The sequence below is a fragment of the Haliotis rufescens genome, unplaced genomic scaffold (genome assembly GCF_023055435.1).
Source record: "Haliotis rufescens isolate VD_foot unplaced genomic scaffold, xgHalRufe1.0.p SCAF_9, whole genome shotgun sequence".
In the NCBI taxonomy this organism is placed as follows: domain Eukaryota; kingdom Metazoa; phylum Mollusca; class Gastropoda; order Lepetellida; family Haliotidae; genus Haliotis; species Haliotis rufescens.
Genome location: NW_025964383.1, coordinates 14,400,861 through 14,416,300, shown reverse-complemented (window position 1 = coordinate 14,416,300; position 15,440 = coordinate 14,400,861). Strand labels below are relative to the sequence as shown.

General features: G+C 38.9%; 1 protein-coding gene across 1 annotated transcript; it reads left to right on the top strand.

Annotated features, from left to right (window-relative positions):
* Window positions 1-1,318: 1,318 nt before the first annotated feature.
* Window positions 1,319-9,349, top strand: LOC124150205 (sulfotransferase 1C2-like). The gene is made up of 7 exons (XM_048391113.1): window positions 1,319-1,416; window positions 4,261-4,428; window positions 5,682-5,838; window positions 6,045-6,229; window positions 6,970-7,073; window positions 8,606-8,786; window positions 9,082-9,349. Exons 2-7 carry the CDS (start codon window positions 4,266-4,268, stop codon window positions 9,177-9,179), a joined length of 888 nt encoding a protein of 295 aa, XP_048247070.1. The 5' UTR covers window positions 1,319-1,416; window positions 4,261-4,265; the 3' UTR covers window positions 9,180-9,349.
* Window positions 9,350-15,440: the final 6,091 nt, after the last annotated feature.

Here is a 15,440-nt window from a genome sequence, read left to right as displayed (position 1 = left end):
ATTACCGTAGAAGTATTAGAGCAATTATATGATGTAACAATGCTCAATCCTACACTTTGTAATTTACGGATTATGTGCCTTGTAGCATATTCGGGATTCCTGCGGTCTGCAGAGCTTGTACACATTAGACGATTTGACATTGTCTTTTATGAGAGTCATATAATGTCATTTATTGAACAATCAAAAACAGACATATACAGACACGGTTCATGGCTTGTCATTAGTAGGACATCTCAAAATGATGTCGACTTACCAGTTTGGACAATTACCTCTCCTTATCCGGAATATTGACTCATTTTGATGAATATATTTTTAGAAGCTAGGCTGTAGAGCCGTCATCATACAATTATGCACATGTAATACATGATGTAACTATATATTCCGTTATGGATTTGGCTGACGAGCCTTTATATTACGTGCATGTATAATGACCTAAATGTTTATTTCGTGATTTAGGAGGCTGGGTAGCCTGTATTATACGAGTGTAATGAATCGATATGCATTTACGGATTTGGCTGAAGTCAGTAATAATATTAGACCGCTTAAATTTCAAGTCATAATACGGTATACCTCATAAGGTTTATGTACATGATAAAAAAGTGATTCTGTAAACTCTCCCGAAAAGGGACGGTTGGCTTCGTTTGGAGAACACGGTCCAGAGCAAATTGCTCTTAAATGTTATTTTTGATCTCTGGTTTACGTGTCGGACAGCAGTTCCGCACTTAATGATGTACTGTGTATATATGTGGAAGGAAGGAGTTGGTGTATTAAACATGTATGTTAATAAACTGCATGTATCGACACCTGGCCATTGTAAATATTGGGGTTATGTTGTATTAATATATATGGCTGACTGTATGGAGCATTGCATAATGGAGAGGAGAAAGGGCTTTCTACAAATGGCCGACCACGAGCTGGTCATGGTAGGATCGTATGGTAAATTGACTCGTCATAATAATACTAGAAACATAAACAGCCAACATCCCGATCGCGCTATTACAGGATCATGTATTAAATCTGTTCGATCACACACTTCATCTCAGTCTGGACTTATCTGTGTCCCTGTGTCAGCCAAGCCTAACACGGAATGGGCAGTGTCGTGGTCATTTCAGCATTCTTTGAACGTAGGCTGATTTCGCCCTAGAGCACGATTATAAGCCCCATAACCCTCCCATTGTAGCAAGCGAGTAATGAGTAAGAGTTCAGATTGTATAACTATGAAAATGTCGAAAAGACGCATGAACGTATGTTTGCCTATTCATATTTACATAGACCCGTGACCTATATAACTGCCGCTAAAAGATCTGATCTTGTCAAACGGGTGAGGTATTGCGACAACAGTCTATTTTGAGATAGTTCACTGACACAGGCGACGTCTTACAACATTGAAATATCGTTGATCTAGCACCTCGATATGTAAGTACGATGTGATGTTGATTACTTGGGGTATGGTGTATTAGTGACGCAAAGCAGTGTTATTTGAGTAGTGCTCTCGAGTATTATTGACGTACCAAGCAACGGTACACATCTAGTCTCAGGGTAGATGTAACAGAGACGCACTGTATTGGATTGGAAATCAATAATATAATGTATGGTACAGATCTAGGTAATTGTAGTACACACCTACACGTATTACTATTCACTTATAGTTATGTGGAACACATCGGGATTTAATGACGAACAGAGGCGGAATAAAGTAAAAAAACAAACTACACTTCGGGATTTATTTACGAGCCACAGACCAACACAGTGATATATAATATGTAGTACACGTCTTGCGTCGTTGACCAGCCTCACAGTAACAGCCGAGGTGAAATTGGGTTTAACGTCGCGTGCAAGATTATTGCACTTATATAGCGACGTGCATGTACGTGTATGTGTTTGTGTGGCTGCTTGTACTAGTCCGGACTATGCCGATTTATAGTGCTAGCTCACTGAGATACCATGCCGCAGTTTAACATGAACACCCACTCAGAAACAGTATACTGACTCCGAGCCGACCAGTCCTTGTTTTAGCCCCTTAATGCCGAGCGCCAGACAGGGTAACACCAAGTACCATCTATTAACGTCTTTTGGTATGACGCGGCCGGGGATCAAACCCCGGACCTTCCGCTGTCCGGGCGGACGCTCTACCACTGGACCACGGAGGCGGTCCTCACAATAATAAAAAGTGGTATGCACTATGTAGTATACATCTAGTGTTGTTGACCAGCCTCACGGTAATGCACAGTGGTATGCAATATGTAGTACACGTCTAGTGTTTTTGACCAGCCTCACAGTAATGCACAGTGGTATGCAATATGTAGTACGCGTCTAGTGTTGTTGACCAGCCTCACAGTAATGCACAATGGTATGCAATATGTAGTACACGTCTGGTAATATTGACTAGCCTCACATTAAAACAAAGTTACATGAACTTTAATGAGAGTTGGATAGACGCAACAATAGTTTGAGTATGGGTACTAATTATAAATTGTCCCATAGTCTTCCTTGAAAGGTTCCCCTCCCATAGTTAAACAAGAGCGGTCACCCTCCCATAGTATAGTGAATATCCCTTGAAGATTAGTTTAGGATATAACTTGATCGAACTTTGTTTTAAATAGGAGAAAGTCCGAAATCTCGCGATTATTTTCGCACGTGAAACTTCTTCTCGGCCTAACGGCCTCGAACAAGCTTCACGTGCGAAAATAATCGCGAGATTTCGGACATTCTCCTACACGTAATGCACAGTGGTATGCAATATGCAGTACACATCTAGTGTTGTTGACTAGCCTCACAGTAATGCAACATGGTATGCAATATGTAGTACACGTCTGGTGTTATTGACTAGCCAAGCAGTAATGCACAGTGGTATGCAATATGTAGTACACGTCTGGTGTTATTGACTAGCCAAGCAGTAATGCACAGTGGTATGCAATATGTAGTACACGTCCAGTGTTCTTGACTAGCCTCACAGTAATGCTCAGTAGTGTGCAATATGTAGTACACGTCTAGTGTTTTTGACTAGTCAAGCAGTAATGCACTGTGGTATGCAATATGTAGTACACGTCTGGTGTTATTGACTAGCCATGCAGTAATGCACACTGGTATGTAATATGTAGTGCACGTCTAGTGTTATTATCTAGCCAAGCAATATGTAGTACTCATCCAGGGTTATTGACTAGCCAAGCATTAATGCACAGTGGTATGCAAAATGTAGTACACGTCTAGTGTTTTTGACTAGAAAAGCAGTAATGCACAGTGGTATGCAATATGTAGTACACGTCTGGTGTTACTGAGTAGCCAAGCATTAATGCACAGTGGTATGCAATATGTTGTACACGTCTGATAATATTGATTAGCCTCACAGTAATGCACACTGGTATGTAATATGTAGTACACATCTAGTGTTGTTGACTAGCCTAACAGTAATGCACAGTGGTATGCAATATGTAGTACACGTCTGGTAATATTGACTAGCCTCACAGTATGCACAGTGGTATGCAATATGTAGTACACATCTAGTGTTTTTGACTAGCCTCACAGTAATGCACAGTGGTATGCAATATGTGGTACACGTCTGGTGTTATTGACTAGCCATGCAGTAATGCACAGTAGTATGCAATATGTAGTGCACGTCTAGTGTTATTGACTAGCCTCACAAGAATGCACAGTGGTATGCAATATGTAGTACACGTCTGGTGTTATTGACTAGCCTCACAGTAATGCACAGTGGTATGCAATATGTAGTACACGTCTTGTGTAAATGACTAGCCAAGCAATATGTAGTACACATCTAGTGTTGTTGACCAGCCTCACAGTAATGCCCAGTGGTATGCAATGTGTAGTGCACGTCTCGTGTTATTGACTAGCCAAGCAATATATAGTACACATCTAGTGTTATTGACCAGCCTCACAGTAATGCACAATGGTATGCAATATGTAGTGCACGTCTCGTGTTATTGACTAGCCAAGCAATAGGTAGTACACGTCTAATGTTATTGACTAGCCAAGCAATATGTAGTACTCATCTAGGGTTATTGACTAGCCAAGCAATATGTAGTACTCATCTAGGGTTATTGACTAGCCAAGCAATATGTAGTACTCATCTAGGGTTTTTGATGAGCCTGACAGTGATACACAAGTAGTACACATCTAATGGAATGATAATGTACAACATCACTTCAATCTTCAATGTTGGTATTATTATGTTGTTTTTCCTTTGTGTGAATGAATACCGGATCATGTTAGAATAGTATTTCTGTTACTTTAGTACGTTAGTTAAGATGTCGACGGCAGCGGAGAAAGCAATGGCGGCAGGGGTCAATGTTGACCTGGTGATGCTTGATGGATTTGTGCAGCCTGCTATTCTAGTGGACAAGTTGAAGACAGTAAAGTATGTTCCTATCCGTGAAGATGACATCCTACTCTGCACATACCCAAAGTCAGGTAATATCCTGTTGGTTGGTTGGTTTGTTTGTTTGTTATTTAACGCCGCACTCAGCAATATTCCACTTATATGGCGGCGGTCTGTAAATAATCGAGTCTGGACAAGACAATCCAGTGATTGATATCATGAGCATCGATCCACGCAATTGGGATCGATGACATGCATCAACCAAGTCAGCGAGCCTGACCACCCGATACCGTTGTTTGCCTTTACGACAAGCATAGTCACCTATTACGGCAAGCATGGGTTGCTGAAGACCTATTCCACCCCAGAATCTTCACGGGTCAATATCCTGTTGAAAGTGGTCGAGTAATTGACACTTACCCCATTTTGTGCTCAACCACTAGAACGGAGTTACACAAGCGATATGCCTCCAAAAGGGAAGTGAATAGTCAGAATACCCAACGTCATCTGGAAAATGACTAGTGGATTAATTTTTTATCATCTCACAAGCCAATATTTTGACTTAACATATACACTGGGGTGGTCTAGTTGTTCAAGCTTTCGCTCGTCGCACCGATGTGCGGCACCCCCTTTCAGAGACATTACAAGAATATTGTGACATTTTACTCTGCACATACCCAAAGTCAGGTAATATTTTGATGGAAATGAAGAAGAATGATATCCTTAACCTTCAACCAGAAACCAAACTCACTGAGAAAAATAAAATGTTCTGTTTCTTATATATGACTTTTCAATTTATGAGTTGATTCAAATTAATGCAAAACTATGTCAGTAAATAAAAGCGACAAAACCCTTTCCATATTCGTAAGAAATATCTGCGAAAAGCAGATTCAATTGTACGATTCCTACTATAATTATGAGCCTGTGTTTGTGAATCACTATCAAGTATTGATGTCACCATGTGTTCGAGGAAAGATGAGCTTATCCTTCCCAACTGATGGCAGTCGTCACAAACACATGCAAAAGAAAGTCAATTGTTCACCTCGAAAAACAAGGGAAGACATGGTACAAATCAAAATAGGAAACTGCATCATTCTTGTCACTGACTATGCAAATTTGAAAATGTCATCCACATGTCTTCCATACAACTTTTTGAAAGCTTTGCTGTGGCCTTGAAAGTTGTATCTCACTTCTGAGTTAAAGTCGTATGACGTCCTTTGAAATCTTTGTAGAAACAGTCACTAAATGTGAAATTGAAACTAAGATAGTCAGAACAGCCATAAGCACAAAAACTCATTGTGTAATAATGAATTTCCTGTTTCCATCTCCATCAATACCAACACTCAAGGCACTCACTGGACGTGGGAGATCCTCAACATGATAGTGGCAGGAAAGGCTGAGTACGCCAAACACTGGCAGAACTCTGCCTGGTTGGAATACAGGACTGAGGAAGAATTGGCGGAACTGGCATCCCCAAGAATACTCCACACCCATCTACGACCAAGGTAGGAGATACTATTTAAAAGTTAAATATTGATCAGCGATTGTTTATGTCAGAAGAAAGAGCACAGTTCACGAATCGTTAAAAAAAAGGGAAAGAATGTGTGGTAATTCCTACAGTGTATCCTGTTTTATCTGCCGGTAGGTTCCCAATAGTTGCATTACTTTGTTCTGTTCAAAATGGATAACATTCATGTACCTATACAAACAGCCAACTACCAGACGCAGTATGGGACAAAAGATGTAAGGTGGTGTACGTCAGGAGGAATGCTAAGGATTGCTTGGTGTCGTCCTACAATCAGCTCAGCCAGCAGGTCTGGAAGGACAACCCTTTTGGGAAACGAAGCTACACGGGCACCTGGGACGACTTCATTGATCTTTATCTCGACGGATCTTGTAAGTGTTTGCCTTAAAGGGCAGTTTCACTCAACATGGCAGAGTTTAATACCTTTGGGCATGTTTAACCTCAAATGTTTGACCTAGAAATTTGAAAAAGGGAAATAGCATAAACGGTTAAAAAACGAAATTGTCACCCAAAACGAAAAATTCCGCCACTGAGGGGATTCCCCTAACTGCAGTTGAAAGGAGTTCTCGGTGTTTGGCACGCTGGTTAATTTTGGGCCGGCGCCCTTCGGCCAGCTTCCGCCAGGATTCTTAAATCAGCTTTTTCTGTGTTGCTCATCAATAGTAGGAAGGGTGGGGGTGGGTATGGGGGTGGGTGTGGGGGTGGGTGTGGTGAGGGTGGGGGCAGCAGGTGGTTTATTCTTTCTACTTCACACATACACCGTACTGAGTGAAAACGTTCAACATATATATCAATGAGTGAGAGGATATATCAAATATTTAACTTTTCGTAAACGATCATGCAGACAAACTATCTGATGTTTATCAATGTATACTAAGTTCAATATTATAGAGTCTAAATGATCAGAAACAACGCTTCTGTATGAATTCGTGCATGGGGGTCCCCCAGGAATGTGACAGTAGTCCGTCAGTCTCGTGAAAAACGAATGAAAGTCATATTGTGTCGTTCATACACTTTTGAACGTCAATTTCGCGCTCACTTGACCAAACTCGTCCGATGGAAAAGTCGTATGTCGTTAAATTAAAAACAATATGAAATGGTTTGTTTCTAGTTCCTGGTGGATCCTACTTCGAACACACAGTTGAATGGAACAACATTTCGAAAGCCCACAAAGATTTTGAAATTTGCAGACTGCAGTATGAAGACTTGAAAAAGGTATTTGCAAAAAGGTGATTGTGACGGGTGCAACTGGCGGGGAAGGATACGCTCACCGTTTGGCGAACACCTGATGTCATCTCTTTTCTATGTAGATCTACAGACACATTTATGATACAGTCAAAATCGTACATTGGTTTGTGGAAAGGGTTTGCAAATTTAAGTTAAAAGGACATATTTTCGTGAAGGGAAAACTTGTATTGAAACCTTAAAACACTATTTTCTTGCATTTAGTTTGTCTGAGGACTTCATTGTGACCCCTGGTCTTGTCATATTCTGTCTAAATGAATGTGTACATGAAACATAGAATATTTACCAAAATAATATTAGTTCTTCAAAGTGGATTTAATTTACACAGAAAGCGCACCCAACACAAAACACAAATTGGAATTGAATTTCTAGTGCCAAGTAGTTGCATAACCTTAGACAGCAGCTATATAAATTGAACCCATCGCGGGAACTGACAACACAAATCCCTATATTTCAATCAGCACAGGATACATGAGGTATCGTGAACATTACAATAGTAGCTCGTACATAATATACATTACAGTATCAATACGATGTACATAATTATAGTTCAGTACCAATATTAAGATCTGATGTACATAGATATATTACATTACCGATATAAAGATCTGATGTACATATATCTATTACAGTACCAATATGAAGATCTGATGTATATAGATCTATTAAAGTACCAATATTAAGATCTGATGTATATAGATCTATTACGGTACCACAATGAGATCTGATGTATTTAGATATATTACAGTACCGATATAAAGATCTGATGTACATAGATGTATTACAGTATCAATATTAAGATCTGATGTACATAGATCTATTACAGTACCACTATTAAGATCTGATGTATATAGACCTATTACAGTACCAATATTAAGATCTGATGCACATAGATGTATTACAGTACCAATATTAAGATCTGATGTACATAGATCTATTGCAGTACCAATATTAAGATCTGATGTATATAGATCTATTGCAGTACCAATATTAAGATCTGATGTATATAGACCTATTACAGTACCAATATTAAGATCTGATGCACATAGATGTATTACAGTACCAATATTAAGATCTGATGTACATAGATCTATTACATTACCAATATTAAGATCTGATGTATATAGACCTATAACAGTACCAATATTAAGATCTGATGTACATAGATCTATTACAGTACCAATATTAAGATCTGATGTACATAGACCTATCACAGTACCAATATTAAGATCTGATGTACATAGATCTATTACGTATACAGTACCGATATTAACATCTGATGTACATAGACCTATCACAGTACCAATATTAAGATCTGATGTACATAGATCTATTACAGTACCGATATTAACATCTGATGTACATAGATATATTACAATAAAAGTAGCACAAGAGGTGCCCCCTCCACCAGGCACTCATAGATACATAACAATATATACTATACAAGTATGGAGACACAGCACCTAACCGTGAACATTTTCATTAAATTGTACCCATTTCAGGATTGCGTTCAGGAAATAAGAAGAATGGCAGATTATCTGGGACGCCGTCTACCGGATCAAACATATCAGGCTATATCCGATGCTTGCTCTTTTAAGAATCTCAAGCACGCTAACGAAAAAATAAAAGATCAAACCTACCACTTTAACTGGCAAGATGGTTCAAGTGGATACTTCAGAAAAGGTAATTTAGCAACTGAAAATAAAACCTGTTCACTAGGCAAGTTACCTGTCTCTAGCTTGCAGTCTCTGTCTGTTTGTAATTGTCTCAAATGTTTAAATGTTTGAAGTCGCATCCGGGAGTCGACCCCACACTCTAAGAGTTAGGCACGTGATCGCCAGCACACACAGTCAGCGATCTAACCAACTCAATTACCGAAACTTCAACTAGACATATCGTTTATATTGATCAAGTCAGCACTGCGACAATTTGGTGTATCAAATATATTCATGAAACAAATAAATATGTTGTGTTACAGGTATAACTGGTGACTGGAAGAACTGGTTCACTGTGGCCCAGAGCGAGCGATTTGATAAAGTATATGAAGAAAGGTTGAAGGAAACATTCCCATACTGACATAGGTTGAATCATGAGTAATATTTGTCCATTTGTGTTTACATTAGGACTATGAATACAGCAGGTGTTAATGTACAAACGAACCATATTTAATTAGTATTATAATGCCATTGCATGTTCATTTTCTGATAAATGTGTTGTCATTAAGCTGATAATACGATACAACTGTATTCAAAATATTACAGCCACATTTCTGTTGTTGCTTGTTTGCTAACTTTGGTTGAATTCTTCATGTAATCTATATATTGAAGAATAATAAAATGTCAAGATGTTAGTGATTTTCCAGGGTATGAATTTGCATTTCTTTACACATTTTAGTACAGATTATAAACCGTCAAGGAAGATGTCTGCAAGGAAACTGTTCACATGTTTGAGGGCTGCTTGATGTCGTACTGATGAATCGTAATTTGCATACCGCAGAATATCAAAGGGCAAAATTAACGCGGTGCATCGCACGACATCGTCATAATCTTGCGACGTGGAAACGAATTCACTGCTGCCATGAATGCCGTCTCTATCCACATGCAACCGGCCGCAGATCAAGTGGACAGACACCCAAGACAGTATGTGCAAATAGAGAAGAACGTGTCCCCTTTTGTAGAAGGTCCGTAATGGCCTGGTAATGTTTTCAACACGATTACAAAGGCAAGGCAATGTGCTTCTTTGAATGGGTACCCGGTAGGATGAGAGATGGAAGTGTGATGATCAGCAACGAGTACACCCCGATGCATTAAGCAGGGCAATAAGAATGTAGCACCATGAGCCTTCACTGAGTGGAATCTGCCGCATTGTAAATGGACCCTGATGGCATTAAATCATGTCAACGAGATCTTCCAACGAAGGGCACTCGGGTAGCCTAGTGGTTAAAGCTTCGCTCGGCACGCCGAAGACCTGGGTTCGATTCCCGATATGGGTACAATATGTGAAGCCCATTTCTTGTGCTGGAATATTGCTAAAAGCGGCGTAAAACCATACCCACTCTCTCACTCACTCTTTCAACGAGAATAACAATTTCCACATTTCACTGAGACTATTGATTTGGTTTTCCGAAACTCATTCAAACACGATTCTGCATTGAAACATTTTGATGCAGCACTATCAGCACAAAATCTTCAGATTCGTTGGTATCATCACCGATCACTTATTTTTTGCTGTAACCTTTCATGCAAAGTCAATGCACTGCAACATAAAAAAACACTATTGAGACAAGGCACCACAAGGACCCAATAGATGTGAGACCTACATATATAACATAAACATTAAATGTTATTTAAATCGTCTAAGTAATGCAGATTTTCATGATCAGGCAACCACGTTTTTCAAATGTCAAATTTTAAATCTTCGCCCATATCAATATTACAGACAAGCTAAACCAGCCCAACACAAACAGTTTCTATGTGAAATGTCAGTATTATTTCGTTGCAGCCAACCAGTGCGAATGCATGGGTCATGGTTTATTATATAATTATATACGAATGCCGCAGGTTACAAATGAGAGAAACACGTGTCACAATATACCCTTCACGAATAACATGAAGTAGTGAATACATTCGTCAATCGCATTCTGTCATGCGAGAGCGTGTTTCGGCAGCGCCTAATATTCTTATTCGTCATGCCGTCATATCAGGTTCATCGCTTACACGTTTGTGTGGCGATTTTCAAAGAAATATTTTGGGCTTTTCCATATACCTGAATCGAATGAGAATGGATTATGAGTTATTCTACCGTAAATTTCGAAATTTCTTGATTCTGATTTGTCAATCAGAGTCTATTAAATCACAATAAAACCCCTCTGATTGAAACAGCTGGTTTGACGACCGCTTCACCGCGGAAGCTAATAATCATTGAATAGTACTTTTTTCAGCCATTGTCGGTAGGCATAGTTCTAATTACAGGTGCCAAAATGCAAAGTTGCGGCTACTACCATATTCATATATGTGGCAATACATTTCGTGCAGAAAACACGATAGAAGTCTACAAAGAGAATGTATTTTAAGTTTTGGGGACAACAGAGAGCTTTGAATTCGGCTCCTTTCTATATACGACTGTGACGTGATAACTGTTGCGTCACAATGCGCAAAGTGACGTCATAATGGTGGCGTTCGGTGTAGAGCGAAACCTTTGGAAAGCTTGCTTAGTTTTCTTTAGGGGTGACCACCTCGTGTTAGCTAACCAAGTTGGCGTGCTTTTATGCTTTCAGTGCCTGTCATATATTCGAGTGAAGTAGTATGGTGTAAACAAACTGCTTGAGCATATAGAGCGCCATATTTTGTTTAAAGGCTGTTGTCGGTGATTCCGTAATTCAGATCGACAACCCACACAAAACACTGGACTCAACCCATGCCGCTTCACGCAATGTATTTGCTAAAATCAAAGAGTTCGCGTTTTATTTCGTCATGGTAGAACGGAGATAGACATACTGTGTTTTCAATGTAGAGCTAGGTTAGCTGTAGATTTAACCGCCCTAAATGTAACTTTTGAAATCCAGCTCAACCTTGAAAACACAGTATGTTTATCTCCTAATTTATCATCGTTTATTAAGTCGTCGGGCAAGCACATGCGCTTGGTGAAACCAGCTCCATTCGGTTTCTGTAAAAGTCGAGTTTCCAATGAGTGGACACGGGTACGTTAATCCCCCTGGTCGACTTCGTGAGATTTGGGCAAATAAAGGCTTAGCGGTACAATAGACCATGTCGCATGTTGCTGTAAGCCGTCAGTCCGGATAACATACATCACTAACTATAATAGTTGCATTTCTGATTTTTATTTATCATTTTATATATCATTATCATATCACAGTCTTGCACACAAATACATAGATGAATGCATTTGACTATGAGATACATATATACAATCACTAATGCACCACACTCAACGTTCTAAAGCTAGATGTATGGCATGAGAAGCTGATCTTGCGAAAAATGGAATGTTTATGTTTCCAGCAGGTCGACTTCCTGTGAAGTGAGTGAGTGAGTTAAAATTTAAAGTCACAGCGGCAATATTTCAGCCATATAGTGACTAAATCAAGTTATATATTAATACATAGAGACATTAAAATCTGTCGACAAAGGACAGTAAAAACACTAGACTATCACAGATGTAGATGTAAAACTAGCATATCAGAATAAAATTCATAACAATTCAGTACAGTACACAATAAAAATGGGCTATAGATCACCAATAACCAAAGGTAGGTCACCATACTAGGTACCATGGGGACTTACGATACTTCTGCTACCTACATGGTAACCCAGCAGGATTTACACCATCCCTCTGGCTACTGGTGATTGTCGGCAAGTTTAAGCCAAAACATTAAAAAACAACAAGAATTCTACGATTAAAAACATGGAAAATGAAAAATACTTTGAATGAAATGGGACTTACATACCTTCTCAGGGGGACAATTATTTTACGTTACTTCAACCCCCTTTGAAGGTACAGCCACCAACAATCTCAGTTACTAGTTCATTATACCAAATTAAAATCACGTATTTATTTACAATACATATCAAAATTTATCAAACAATTCTATTTCTTTTAAAAATCCAAGAATTAAACGAGGGCTTACAGTAAAAAGATCCTTTATGGATGAAACCTGGAAATAATTTTCCCTTGTGATGGAAAAATCGATACAGTCAAGCAAGACATGCTTGACTGTGATTCTTTCATCACAAGGGACACAAAATGGAGGATCTTCACCTTTCAACAAATACTCATGAGTATAACGAGAATGGCCAATACGACATCGTCGCATAATGACCTCTTCAAATCTGGACTGACAACCCAAGTAAGTATAACCGATATGTGCTTTGATGGCATGTAATTTATTTATACCCACTTGAGTGTCCCACTTCTTCTGCATTAGGTCTTTGATATAGCATCTAATAACAGGTTTATAGTCACTGTATGGTAGAAGAAGTGGTGTCACAGATTTGTTGAGAGCTGCTTTTGCTGCAGCATCAGCCATAGTGTTACCCGTGATTCCAACATGACTGGGCAACCAGCAAAAGACGATGTCGTGTTGGCCAGTAGCAAGGTCATTATATAATTCTAAAATATCTAAAATTAATGGATGATGTGAAGAGCTAGATTTGATTGCCTGTAGACAAGAAAGTGAATCTGAAAAGATGATGAACCGATTACAACTGTACTGGTTGTGGATATATTCCAAAGCAGTTAATATTGCTTTGGCTTCAGCGGTGAATATTGAGCTATAGTCTGGTAAACGTGATGAGACGGTTTTTGATCCAATGACAGCAGCACTGGAGACTGTGCTGCCGTCCTTGGATCCATCTGTAAAAATAGAACGGTGGGATTCGTATTTAGCTCTAACTTGTAAATATTCTTGCTGATATACTAATTGATTTGTGTCTTGTTTTTTAAATTGTGTGAGAGTCAAGTCCACCTCCGGTCTGATAAGTTGCCAAGGAGGGGAAGACAGAAGCCTGAAAGGAGAAATATTTTCTAAATCAATATGTGCAGCTGTAATGTGGGGTTTAATCCGAATGCCTAGTGGTGGGACCAGCTTAGGCTTACTATGAAAAAGGTCTTCGTAATGGGGTTGAAATATACAGTTATATGCAGGGTTTAACGGGTTAGAACGTAATTTTGCAATATATTGAAGCGATAATTTGATACGCCGCTGCTTTAACGATGGTTCATCAGCTTCTACATATAAGCTTTCCAGAGGAGACGTTCGAAAGGCGCCAAGACATAGTCTTAGGCCCTGATGGTGAATAGAATCTAATTTTTGTAAATTGCTCTTACAGGCTCCACCATAAACGATGGAGCCATAATCTAATTTAGAGCGGATTAGAGACCTATACAAGTGTAGGAGAGTTGACTGATCACCTCCCCACTTCGTGTTGGCAACAACTTTCAACAAATCTAGAGCCTTCAGGCATTTAGTTTTAAGATAGTTAATATGCGGCTTAAAAGTTAAATGGTGATCGAAAATGAGACCCAGGAACTTGGCCTCTTCTACAACCTTGATAGGAGTGCCATGTAAAAATAGTTCTGGATCTTTGTGGTGCTTGTATTTTCTACAAAAATGAATACAATTGGTCTTAGCTTTTGAAAACCTAAAACCATTTTCAAGACACCATTTTTCGATTTTGTTGAGACATAGCTGTAACTGTCTCTCGATGGTACGCATATTTTTACCACGACATGAAATATTAAAATCATCCACAAAAAGTGAACCAGCAATGGAATCATTTAAAACCTTTGACAGACTATCAATCTTTATGCTAAACAGAGTTACAGACAAAATACTGCCTTGTGGGACACCCTGATCCTGATTATAATGGTCAGACAGGGTGGAACCCACACGAACCTGAAATTGTCGGTCTGTTAAAAATTGGGATATAAATTGAGGCAAACGGCCTCTTAACCCCAAATTATGTAGATCTTTTAAAATACCATGCTTCCAAGTTGTATCATAAGCTTTTTCTAAATCGAAAAAGATGGATACAGCATGCTGTTTATGTACAATGGAATTTTTTATGAACGATTCTAAACGCACAAGATGATCAATGGTACTTCTATTTTTCCGGAAACCACATTGTATATCTGTAATGAGATGATTGGTTTCCAAATACCAAACTAATCGATTATTCACCATACGTTCCATAGTTTTGCAAACGCAGCTAGTAAGAGATATCGGACGGTAATTTGATGGATCTGTATGATCCCGTCCTGGTTTTGGTATAGGGACTACAATCGCATCGCGCCATGAAGGAGGAAAAATCCCTGATGTCCAAATAGCATCAAATATAGTTAAAAGTGTTTGGAGACATGATTCAGGCAAGTGTTTTAAAAGCTGATAATGAATATTATCTGCTCCAGTTGCAGTATCATTAGCTTGCCCAAGGGCGGTATTGAGCTCATGTAGTGAAAACACTTCATTATAGTCTTCACCATTATCAGAATTAAAATTAACCTTTTTCTTTTCCTGTTGTTGCTGAAATTTCTGAAATTTAGGATCATAGTTGGATGATGAAGAATGCTTGGCTAAAGTTTCACCTAATTTATTTGCGATGTCAGATTTGTCTGTTAATATATCAGTACCATCTTTGAGATGTTTAATGCTTGATTTTGAACCCTTGCCTTTAATTCTTTGAATCATATTCCACACCTTTGATATTGGTGTGCGTGAGTTGATTCTGGATACATAATGTCTCCAAGACTGACGCTTATTTTGTTTAAATGTTCGTCTAGCCTTTGCACTGTTTATTTTTAAAATATTCAAATTATGGACCG